Raw genomic sequence first — 13,075 nt, forward strand, 5'->3', positions numbered from 1 at the left:
TTTATTATTTTGCATAGAGTGTCCCCCAGGTACATATGGTTATGGCTGCCGGCAAATATGTGACTGTCTGAACAACTCAACTTGTGACCACATCACAGGAACTTGTTACTGCAGCCCAGGCTGGAAAGGAGCAAGGTGTGATCAAGGTAATGACATGCAATAAAATGATTGTGAAAGTACTGTAAATTCTCTTAGATATCATATGTACATAAATAATGAATTCCCTCTGGGATGTGTATTTAAATGACTTGCTTGATAGTTTATTAATAATATTTATACTTATCAGTCTTAATCCATCCAATGACTTATTGATAGTTTACTGGAGGAAGGAAGGACCGTGAACTAGGAGAGAATGCTTGTTTTTAACACAGCACCTGATGATATCTTTTGCAGCGTTGTACTTGGTAATACCATACAAAGTGGCCAGTGGGTCAAGTACTTTGTACATTATGTATTTCTTGGCCAGAGGGCAGAATGCTATTTTTTCAGCCACATGAAATAGACATCTAAAAGTAGAGTATTTGCATGAATTATTGTTGCCGGGTAAGGCTTGAGCTATCACTCCTAATGCCTTCGGCATAGCTCTAACTGTATTTAAAATATCTAGATATGAACACAGTAAGAGAACTTTAAAAATAGAAGTCAGACCTCTATTCTTCATTTTATAATTCTTGTATGAATTTATGCCATGTGTTTTCATTTCTTCTTGTTTTACAGCTGGTGTGATCATAGTAGGAAACTTGAACAGTTTAAGCCGTACCAGTACCGCTATCCCTGCTGATTCCTACCAGATTGGGGCTATCGCAGGAATCATTATTCTTGTCCTGGTTGTCCTCTTCTTGCTTGCACTATTCATTATTTATAGACACAAGCAGAAGGGGAAAGAAACAAATATGCCAGCAGTTACCTATACACCCGCTATGAGGGTCATCAATGCAGATTACACCATTTCAGGTAGGAGTAGAGCTATGTGAGGGACATGATTAAGTAAATCCCAGCCAGAGAAACAAAATTGCAAGTTTTTTTCCTCACTTAACTTTCACAACTATTTGTTCTCTCTTAATCAAGCTCATATACTGACAACATAAATGCCCCCACAGGCTTGAGGAGGTGCAGATGGCACCTTTCTGCATCAGTAACTGCTACTATAAGCAGGGAAGTTTATACTTTCAGGGAGGGTAATTTGGGTTTCTAGTGCCTTTTGTTTCTAGTGAGACCCTCCCTTGGGAGTTCCACCAGTGGGAGCAGTTTTAATCTCCATGGGGATGGAGCTTCATAGATACCCCATATCGAAGAGGGAGATTCTCAAGGATCTACTGAATTTGTGTATCCCCAGTTGCTGCAGGCTGTTTCTCCTGTCTAGCCAGCAACTCAGCTTTTCAGGACATGCTAGACAGCAACAGCCCCCCATGGCAGCCCCTTTCAGCTGTCAGCGCACTCGAAGAAGAATATATAAATCCCATCTATGCTAGTAGAAATGTATACTGTTGAACAAAGGAAAATGCTGACCACATACCATACAATACAACTTTGTTCTCTAGCATCTTTTACGCACATTGTATCTCAAAACATGTTCCAGAGTTAAGTAATACAATGACGGGGTTAATTTTTCTGTTCCTCGGCTAACAATATTTAAAGGTTTAAGAAATGCTGAAAGGCTATGGTTTCCACTGAGATTTGAAATGAAATAGAGTAGTATGAGACAAATGAAGGGAGTGGAGAGAAGAGAGGAGGCAGGAGTCATGGGTTAGGCTGGAGCAAGGCCATGAAGGGTTTTAAAACAAGGAGAGCAGTTTTTAGTTAGACCCTGAAATCAGTATGGAGTTGTTTCAGAGTTGGGTTGATATTGTCACAATTTTTTGTATTCACAAAACTTCAGGAGTTAGGGAAGCTGGGGCTTTGGGAGGCCAGGAGTTGCAGTAGTTAGAGCAGATGAAGGTATGTTTGAAAAATGCGGCCAAGGGGGAGTTACAGTAGTAAGCAACACACACAATGTTGTGGAGCTGGTGGTCAGCATTTTTGCAAACTGGTTAATGCCAAGGTTGCAGACAATGGAGGCAAAAAAGAGTGAAGGGACTGAGTATCAGGGAATTATCTTCAAAAGGCAACAGCACATTCCTTTAAATTGTTCATTTTCTTCTCCCTTTCTTTTCAGAAACCATTCCTCATACTAATGGTGGGAATGCCAATAGCCACTACTTCTCCAACCCTAGCTATCACACCCTAACACAGTGCACAACCCCACCTCATGTCAACAACATGGACAGGATGACCCTTGCTAAGGTAAAACAAGAAAATGGTGGTGGCCATTATGCAGATCAACAAGCAATATTAGCTCAATGTTTTCTTTTACATGATACATCTCTCAACAAGTCATTTTCATAAAGGATTTGATTTCTTAAATGACCTTATTGGACTTAGTTTTGTTTTCTCCAATTATCATCTTGTGCAGACATTGGTGATCTATAATCAGCTGCAGTCTACATGCAGTCTACATTATTCGGTCTTCACTGAGAAGTCTGAAGGAATGTCTAACATAGTGAATGCTTATGGGAAGGGGGTAGGTTTAGAAGATAAAAAAGAGCAAGTTAAAAATCACTTAGAAAAGTTAGATGCCTGCAGGTCACCAGGGCCTAATGAAATGCATCCTAGAATACTCAAGGAGTTAATAGAGGAGCTATCTGAGCCTCTAGCTATTATCTTTGGAAAGTCATGGGAGATGGGAGAGATTCCAGAAGACTGGAAAAGGGCAAATATAGTGCCCATCTATAAAAAGGGAAATAAAAACAACCCAGGAAACTACAGACCAGTTAGTTTAACTTCTGTGCCAGGGAAGATAATGGAGTAAGTAATTAAAGAAATTATCTGCAAACACTTGGAAGAGGGTAAGGTGAGAGGGAATAGCCAGCATGGATTTGTAAAGAACAAATCATGTTAAACCAATCTGATAGCTTTCTTTGATAGAATAACGAGTCTTGTGGATAAGGGAGAAGCGGTGGATGTGGTATACCTAGACTTTAGTAAGGCATTTGATACGGTCTCGCATGATATCCTTATCGATAAACTAGGCAAATACAATTTAGATGGGGCTACTATATAGGTGGGTGCATAACTGGCTGGATAACCGTACTCAGAGAGTTAGTTATTAATGGCTCCCAATCCTGCTGGAAAGGTATAACAAGTGGGGTTCCGCAGGGGTCTGTTTTCTTTGGGACCGGCTCTGTTCAATATTCTTCATCAACGACTTAGATGTTGGCATAGAAAGTACGCTTATTAAGTTTGCAGACGATACCAAACTGGGAGGGATTGCAACTGCTTTGGAGGACAGGGTCAAAATTCAAATGATCTGGACAAATTGGAGAAATGGTCTGAGGTAAACCGGATGAAGTTCAATAAAGACAAATGCAAGTGCTCCACTTAGGAAGGAACAATCAGTTTCACACATACAGAATGGGAAGAGACTGTCTAGGAAGGAGTATGGCAGAAAAGAGATCTAGGGGTCATAGTGGACCACAAGCTAAATATGAGTCAACAGTGTGATACTGTTGCAAAAAAAGCAAACGTGATTCTGGGATGCATTAACAGGTGTGTTGTAAACAAGACACGAGAAGTCATTCTTCCTCTACTCTGCGCTGGTTAGGCCTCAACTGGTATATTGTGTCCAGTTCTGGGCACCGCATTTCAAGAAAGATGTGGAGAAATTGGAGAGGGTCCAGAGAAGAGCAACAAGAATGATTTAAAGGTCTTGAGAACATGACCTATGAAGGAGGCTGAAAGATTGGGTTTATTTTAGTTTGGAAAAGAGAAGACTGAGAGGGGACATGATAGCAGTTTTCAGGTATCTAAAAGGGTGTCATCAGGAGGAGGGAGAAAACTTGTTCACCTTAGCCCTCTAATGATAGAACAAGAAGCAATGGGCTTAAACTGCAGCAGGGAGATTTTAGGTTGGACATTAGGAAAAGTTCCTAACTGTCAGGGTAGTTAAACCACTGGAATAAATTCTAGGGAGGTTGTGGAATCTCCATCTCTGGAGATATTTAAGAGTAGGTTAGATAAATGTCTATCAGGGATGGTCTAGACAGTATCTGGTCCTGCCATGAGGGCAGGGGACTGGACTCGATGACCTCTCGAGGTCCCTTCCAGTCCTAGAGTCTATGAATCTATGAATCTATGAATCTTTTGTTTGTTTGTTTGAAATAGTCAAAAAACAATCAGCTGTTTGTGAATCTTAAGAATGTGGATCATGGAAAACGAGGTGCTGTCCTGGACTATACGGGAACACTACCTGCAGACTGGAAACATGGAGGCTACCTCAATGAGCTTGGTAAAGAAATAAAGAGAAAGGGTGCTGTATGTTACCCCATGTGGGTCAAAGGGATGGGAGAGCAGATATTTCCTGTGTGAGGTCTAGGCACAGTCTGGTTCTTCTGTGAAGTTAGCTAACATTGCCAATGGTGCTAGACTTGCCGAATTGGGCGTAGAGGGATCAAGGCCATGGCTCTCCTCCTCGGCTGACCAGTGGAGCAGTTCCCACAGACAGAAGAATATAATTAAAGATAATCTAGTTGGTTTTATGGAAAATAGGTCTGGTTGATAAAGGAAATTGTGTAAACATTATATATTTAGACTTTTATTTGACTTAGGCCTGGTCTACACTGGGTGACATTTAATGGCCTGTGATATACAGAAGATCAGTCTAAACAATTAATGGTTCCTTCTGGCCCTAAACTCTATGAAGCTAGACACTGTTAGTCAATATGTGTATAGGTGCACAGTCACACTGCTTCTGCAGTGAATCTGTGCTCTCATTGTAGGGGTATTTCTCCTGCAAGGCACAAATTAGCCATGAAACAATTCTGTAGAGATTTTGAATGGTTGCCCAGAGAATTGCAATTAGATTTACAAAATGTTCTGTGTTTTTGTTACTCTCCTTTTTCGTAGGTGCTTTTGGGCTTGACAGAGGATATATGGGAAAATCCCTGAAAGGTGAGTTTTTATTTTCTGACACATTTAAATAAAAATACACAGATATTTAATGTCCTATTTAAAATTATTCTTGGCTTCTGTGGAAAGAGACTATATTAAGTGCAGTGACTCTTTGTAAGCTGATGGACTATCTCACTGGCCCAGGAAGAAACCAGTGCAATACCCAAATTTTCGGACCTTTGCCTCCTGGCACAATTTATTGGTTAAACAGAAAACTCATGAGTAACACCAAATAAAGCAACTCCCCTGGCTAATATGGACTGCAGTCCCCAGAGACTTTTTCTTTGCCTCTCTTCCTTTCTGGAAGGAGGATACATCATTCCCTTAAATCCCCTGCTGGATCCTGTGAAAGGCAGGTAGCCCATTACCCTTTCCTAGCTGTTTCCCCCCATCACACTCCAGTTACCTCTGCGAGGATAATATAGCTTTGCATGAGGCTGCGCCTTTCGGGCACAACTGAGCTCGCATGAGTCAACTGAAGACTTCTGTCAGAGCTGTGTTCTGGTTTGGCAGTAAAAAGACAAAGAAAATAACTCCTTTATATGTCAGTAAGCTGTTAAAAGTTCAAGAAGACAGCAACATGTTAATACTGCAGTGAAAATTAAATGTGATAATGCTGCAGTGTTTCAGATTACAGAGCATCCGTTCTGACCTATGGTTGCCACTGTGTCCACAAGTGAGCCTGTAGTGCTTTGGCACTACGTGGGCACATTAACAGGATACCACATACCTTTCGGAAATATTTATTCCACCACTTGAAGATTAAGTTGCAGCAACGGCCAGGTCCTTTTTATTATTTAACCTACAGCCGAGAAGCTGTAACTGGTCTTTTCAGATGTCCACCTTTGCAATTGTCGTGCATGTCTTTGCCACCCACATCAAGATTATGCAACTGTAATGTTCTCTACTTCGGGCTGTATCTTAGATCCATCTGGATACTAAAGATGGTGCAGAATGTGATGACCCACTTGGTAAATTTAACCTGTGTTCCATGCTCTGCCCCAGCTGGCTGTGAGTTTCCAGATGAAATTTAACATTCTGGTTTTGACCTTTAAAGCTGTAAATGACTTAGTACTTGAATGACCATCTCTCTCCCCATGCTATACCACCACAGCTGAGATTAGCACAGGTGGAGTCCCACTGGTATAAATGAGAGGGGTAACTGGCAGGGCATAGTCTGTCAGGGCACTACAACTATGGAATTTGCTCTCCTCCTTGGTCTGAAATAGCCCAATTCTGATCACCTTCAAGTCTCACTGGAAGGCTCATTTTTTCCCAGGCATCTGAAAATGAGGGGAGTTAAGTATATAGACAAGAGCAGCTATTTTGTAGAGCATTTGTATAATACAATATAATTTAATTGAAGGAATCAATTATAATGTTTCATTATGTGATATTGTCTGGGAATGGAGGATTCTCTGAATGTTCTTGAAAGATTTTGGGGTGCTTCATTTGAGACTCGTTAAAAGGGCCCGGTTGTTGAAAAGTTCTGACCATCCACTCTCTGAAAGTCACATATCTATTAGGTGTCTCAAGTTGCGTACCCAAAATCAGGATATATCTACACTATGGAGCCCATACCAGTATAGCTAGGTGCCATAGTTATGCCAGAATAATCCTATAGTGTAAATGTGGCCTACACCAGTGGAGGAGGTTTTTCCGTCAGTGTTGGAATACACCCAAATGACAGTACCTAGGTCAACAGAAGCATTCTTCCATTAACATAGCTGCATCTACGCTGGGGGTTAGGTTGGCATAGCTATGGTGCTCAGGGATGTGTTTTTGTCAGCTTAACTTAAGTGTAGACCAGGCCTCAGTAGTCAGATCTGAAAGTCTTGGCTGCAAATCTGCAAAGACAGAAGAAACTCTCACAATGTTTTCCCCGTTGAAGAAAACACTTTCCATCCCAAATCTCCTTTATCACTCCCTTAGCCACACCCCAAACTGACTAACCAACTGACCCCTGCTCATTTTTTCCTCCTCCATCCCTACTATTAGGAAAATTGAGGAAAAACAGTTGAAAATTTTAGCATGTCTTGATGGTTATCAATAAAGGCACTGGCAGAACAAAATGACCCCTGACTAAAAGCACACTGCTTTCAGTTCTCTCCCAATTATTACAGAAATTGTCTGTTAGCTCAGTCCCTTTAGTAATTGTAATGTTATTTATGTGTCATGAGTTCAGCAGCAGCAAAGGCAAATGTGTTCTAAAATTATCAGTTATAGCCTGATCCTGCAAATTACCTTTAATTAGTGCCAGATCCAACTTTAATGACAGTTGAACTTTGCAGCAGGAATACCCCAGGCAAAATTAGGCCCATAAAAAGCAGGGCAGTTGAGGTAACTCTGTTAATCACCGTGTAAAACAAATCTGGGGAAGTACTATGACAAGCTTTTATATAGTTATTGATTTATGAGAAACTCTGCAGAACGCAAAGTAACCAATCTATTTGGTGGCAAACATTTTCTGGAACAGATGTTTATTTTGCTTTACTTACTCACAATATTTATACTTACACATTACGCAGCACATTCTAAAGATTACAGTGCTATTTTTTCTATTGTCAGATTTAATGAAGAACTCAGAATACAATTTAAGCAACTGCTCATTAAGTAGCTCTGAAAATCCATATGCTACTATTAAAGATCCACCAGCACTTGTGCCAAAAAACTCAGAATGCGGATATGTTGAAATGAAGTCACCGGCACGCAGGGACTCCCCATATGTAGAGATCAGCAACTCTGCTTCAGCCAACAAGAATGTTTATGAAGTTGGTAAGTACAAACTGCATTGTTAGGCTGTATGTGATGAGGACACAACACGCAAGACTCTTCCTTTGAATCAAGCTTTGGTGGGTCAGATGAGCCCCACCAACCAAACAAGGTTAAGGAACTTCTGTGGTCACAATCAACCGCAGCTTGCCACATGTGCTTGTCAGGCCTGGGGGTGGGCCCTTAAAAGGGAGGAACTCTGAGCAGTAGGGGTGGCACTCAGAACAAGCAGAGACAGGGCTCAGTGTTCCCAGACGGGGAGCCCTGTGCCACTGACTGACTGATCGCTTGCAAACACCTGCCCAACCCTTTGAGAAAGATGATGAAAGGAGTGGACTTGCTGAAGGGCACAGACAGAGGGCTGTACCCAGTAAACTCAGAACCAGACCACAGGGTTGTAACTGCCCAGAGAATGACATAAGATGTAACCAAGGTGGCCACACTCACCCTAAAAAGATGGCCTGAAGACATTAACTTTTCAACACAGGCTCAACCAAAACAAAAAAAATCACTACAAAAATATTGATACACTTTCAGGTTCTATACATGAACATGTAGCTGTAAGAACAATACCATTCTTTTCAAACTTGTGAAGCAATTCACAAAGAAGATGGTTTCAAATACCTTAGTTTCAGTTGTGTAAATAAAAGTCACCCACCTAAATATCTCTGCCAAAGAGCCAATATTTCTTCTCTCCTTAAAGCACCAGTGCGAGACATACGTAGCCTCTCACTGCCATATAACTTAGCCCTGTACCAGGTTGTCCGGTCCTGAATATGCTTAGCCCTGGTGGACAACAGGGGCAGAGCTCTGTGGCTTCTGTGCTCAGACAATGTGCATCCTGTCCCCCAACCCCTGCTCTCCTATCAGTAACTCTGTAGATCCTGGTTCTTTTCCCATGGCAGGTCCTGATGAGTTATTACAGTCCTAAGAAAACTGTGACATACTGGTAGTGTATTTAAATAACTTACCTAAGGTCACAGACCAGATCACCTGACTGCAGGTCCAATGCCTTAACCACAAGACCATCCTTCCTTTCTTAATTCACGCAGAATAGGCAACAAGATCATTAACCCCTTGCTAGCTGGAGTGAAATACTTTAAGATTTTAGATGTTCTGTTTTCTTCCTAATATATAAGGTCACCGCTTTTATAAAGGCAGAAGCATTACTGTGAATAAAACAGAAGAAAAATAGCAGAACTCTGTATGGTTAGTTACACATTACTTAATTATTCTAAAATGCATTAGCAACATGGGTTAAAAAAATAGTCCTGATCCTTTAAGGGGATCTGTACTGTACATTTTGGATTTCTCCTAGTAGGTTGAAAGATGTTCACGTTGACAGTTACCTCTGATGGAAGATGCTCTAAAAAAGTTGTTTAAAGTAGGATCTGAATTTAAAGAGCATGTAGCTGCTGTATACATTGAAGGACCTAACTCTCCCTTTCTGTATCTACGTGGAGATTTCCTACAATTCCATGAGGGTGTCCATTGTTTTGCTAAGGACTGTCTATTCCATGGCGACTCTCTCTGGGGCATCCCGCAGAGTGGGGTCTGTGGGATGAAGAAGAGTGAGACATGACTAATGAGTCTGTGTGAGAGAAAACCAAGCAGTTGCATGGTATTACACAACCTGTCAGGATTAGTATGCAGATTTCCATTAGATGCTTTGCACAATATCCTTTTACTTCTGATGCTTTGCTCAGAAGTCCGAAGTTTGGCCCAATGTTTGTTTAAGCAGGAGCCTGGATTCCTGCATCTTGCCTAAAGAGAAAAGGGGACATGCAATTCTGCTTGATTGTGTTATCTTACAAACTCAAGAATGCACAAACAATTGAGTTTGTTGCATAACTGAGCAGTTTTAATGCCAGGCCAGCACATTTTTAAGCAACATGCTCTTTACTGCAGAATTTAAAGCTGAGTGAACAAGTTCTTTCTTTTAAGCAATGGTAACTATTTAGCAAGACTTGTTCATTTTTATTAAGATATTTTGCTCTCATTTGCTATTACCAGTGCCCAAATATGTGTGTTCTCTTTTATCACAGAACCTACCGTGAGTGTTGTCCAGGGCACATTCAGTAACAGTGGACCTTTCAGCCAAGATCCTTATGATCTTCCAAAAAACAGTCATATTCCATGCCATTATGACTTGCTACCAGTACGAGATAGTCCATCATCCTCTGAGAAAGAGGTCAGCAGTGAATGACCTCAAGCGCATTGTACAGCACAGTGGAACTCTTAAGGAGAACAGTGGCTTGGTTATGCTCCTTCCTGTACTTCGCCACCATATTTGGCTCCTAATCCATTCTGTAGACAATTGCTGTACGTTAAACAGGAATCTCAAGCTGAGGTTTGTATACACACATACGGCACATGGATAGATGCCAAACTGAAGAGACCCTGATCAGATTTTCCATTACAGTTATTTTTACAAAGACAACAATTCCACACATTTACACTGTAGTATACTTGTTTAAACATATTAGTTTGCAGAACAGTTCTGATAACAGTTCCATTTCTGCTACTTTGAAATTTTATTTCATGTTTGTTTTTCACTTGCTCATGTTTCATAGTAGCGATACCCCTAAGGACTGTACAACTTACCAAATATCCACTTCTTACAGGTAGTCTGATTCATTTGTTATTCAGAAGAAAAACTGTATGATATTGCCAGATTTCTTTCACATCACATCATATTGTGGTGGATTATATTGCTTTTAGTCAAAATGTGTAAAAAGACTTGATCTGATGGGATGTAACCAAATGCAATGCAGAAGTGATTTGAAATACTCAACACACGTTTTTCATGTCGACTGCTGGTTATGGAAACACACTGCCTGTGTAGTTTTGAAGGTGATGAGAGCATTGCATGCATTAATATTATTGCAACACCCAAAGATCAATGGATACCCCATACTAGTAGGCTTTGGCACACATCCTTGCCAAATCATTTGGTGCATTACTGCTCCATATACTACAATTCTGACCATCATTACTGTCATACACGAGTAATAATCCATAACATATCAGTAATTATTGCATAAATATGTAAATGAAATCAGTTTATTTTTGTCAGAATGGACTGAATGAGTGTGTAAGGAATGGACAAAAATGATGAATGCTGTAAATTTGAAGTGCAAGAAAAGGTTTAAATTTTATAAACAAGTAGTAATATGGACTGTAATATAGAATAAGAATAGTAGTGTTTTGATTAATTTTTTTCCCTAGAAATGACTGAACAATCTCTGTGCATACTTGCTAAAAAGGCACCTTTTTTAATAGTTGATGTAGGGAAAATATGCTTAAGCTGGTCTTTTGCATTGCTAATAACTTGACACATATACCCCATTTTTCATTAACTTGTATCTCCATTTTTAACTTTTGTATCTATGTTTCTAGTGCGCTAGCTTATAACTGCAAAATATTTTATTATACATTCATTGTTTGTTGCATTTTTGACAGCTGGCCTTTATTTTGTCTGGTTAACAAATACTGACTTTTTCTCTTCGGGAGGGATGGGGGGCAGTATAAAAGTGAGAATTGATATAATAAGAATAATGTCCACCAGAGATGGGCTAAATGGGTTAGGTTGTAGTATAAACTGATGGATTGAATCAGCAGGAAAAAAAATACAATTACAAAGTGTTTTGCTTGAGAGATAATGTTTATAATAAGAAAGCATGATAAGTTGTCCTACGCAGAAAAGAAAAAAGAAGACCCTTAGCTTGGGGGTCAGCTCACTCCTGACCCTGCATGAGGCATTCTCCCCTCTGTCTCCCAAGTAGCCAACTTATAATCAGGGCCCTATGTCTTCTGCAGTTCAGGGGAAGTAGAATTGTTCATGGAATCCACCCCTTGAAACAGAAGTGTGCTCCGGAGTCCAAGCTTTTATTTATTTGTAATTGTTAAAACTGATGCAAAGACATCTCCCTGAATCTTCAAACAGTCTGCAACAATAGCTCTAGGATGTCTGGACTGCTTGTTTCATCTCATTGGGATGTTAGATTCAAAACCTACAGATGAGAGATTATATATTAATATTGTTGACGATACCACTGCTGATCATATTAGTGAAGCATCCTGCTGATGGCCCATAATCTCCAACAGCCTTTTTCACCTTCCCAAACTAATGACTCTGCATCCGGTCACAAGTAGGTTTACCTTTAAACACATCTGAACTGTGTGATTAGGATATGAAGGCCAGCAGTTGGTCAAGCATTTTGGTACTTGTATGCTCTCTGCCTCAGTACAGTAGGTTCCACTATGGCTCTGTATCTGAAAGTTTGATTATGTTAGACAAAGAATTGTTGACATTGTAAGGGTATTGGCTCCTAAGAGAATCACATCCTGTTGCCTTTGGCTGGAGGAACAATAGCTACAATACAGAGCCTCAATGAGAAAAATGTTTCTGGATACAAAACCTGCTTGGGCCAAAGTGGAAATACTGTCTGATGCTTGCTGCGATTAAAATGGTGACAGATCAAAGGTGTACACACGGAGACCTCACCGTAGCTGAGCTCAGGCCTCTGCAGCACGTGGATGCATGGGGTGCCCATTTACACCCCATATTTGTTTCATACATAAATATTGGCTGATCTGTGGATAAACTGGAACTTCCTGGGCAATTGCACATCCTTGTAAAAGTTGTATGACCAGCTCAGGACATCACAGATATAAAAATGCTGATGTTTCCGAAATTAAGCAGCACTTTCCACCCCACTTAAGGTAAATGACTGATTAGGTGTGTGTGCCAAGTACATGTAGTGATATCGATGTGTTTGTACCATGTGATCCAAACTTAAAAATAAAATCTCCTTTCTGAAGCTGTGAATAGAAAATGCAATACACTACAACTGTGAGTTCACAAAAGTCATCTCCTCTTACCTCATGTATAATTTGAATTTGATGGCCAATAGAACAATTTATTCATTGTAACATTAAAAAAAATCCCTGTCCTTCATACTATACAATGGTGAAGAGCAGAGCAAATTATTTTTAATTTGCATAGGAATTCCCAAAGTGGTGCACATCTTCAAATTATGTATTCAAGCGAACACTCATGACAATAAATCCTGCTCAGACACTTCAGGCTATTGTGTATGCTCTAAATATACCCATAGATACAGGTCCAAATTCAGCCTTGCTGTATGTGGTGACATTTCTGCTGTGGCCAAGGGAAGTTGCACCTGCTTATATTTGGCCCATATTAGTATACATACGTCACATAAAAGACTTGTGAATATGCATGTGAGTGTGAGTAGGTGTACATGCTCACACATACACACAGTTGCCTGAACAATCAATATGTTCTATTTAA

At 40.3% G+C, this 13,075-nt stretch overlaps 1 protein-coding gene across 2 annotated transcripts in view; it reads left to right on the top strand.

Moving 5' to 3' along the window:
- MEGF10 (multiple EGF like domains 10) overlaps positions 1-9,970 on the top strand; it is a 147,204-nt gene extending 137,234 nt beyond the window's left edge. The window contains exons 19-25 of one of the 2 annotated variants that reach the window (XM_032798554.2): positions 18-146; positions 718-954; positions 2,156-2,283; positions 4,201-4,324; positions 4,942-4,986; positions 7,555-7,761; positions 9,804-9,970. In XM_032798554.2, the coding sequence (XP_032654445.1) occupies positions 18-146; positions 718-954; positions 2,156-2,283; positions 4,201-4,324; positions 4,942-4,986; positions 7,555-7,761; positions 9,804-9,964 (1,031 nt within the window). In that variant the 3' untranslated portion in view covers positions 9,965-9,970. Of the gene's footprint in view, positions 1-17; positions 147-717; positions 955-2,155; positions 2,300-4,200; positions 4,325-4,941; positions 4,987-7,554; positions 7,762-9,803 lie in introns of those variants that run through there. The other variant, XM_075067184.1, reaches the window with a different exon arrangement.
- Positions 9,971-13,075: the final 3,105 nt, after the last annotated feature.

Source organism: Chelonoidis abingdonii, chromosome 6 (assembly GCF_003597395.2).
Source record: "Chelonoidis abingdonii isolate Lonesome George chromosome 6, CheloAbing_2.0, whole genome shotgun sequence".
Taxonomy (NCBI): Eukaryota; Metazoa; Chordata; order Testudines; family Testudinidae; genus Chelonoidis; species Chelonoidis abingdonii.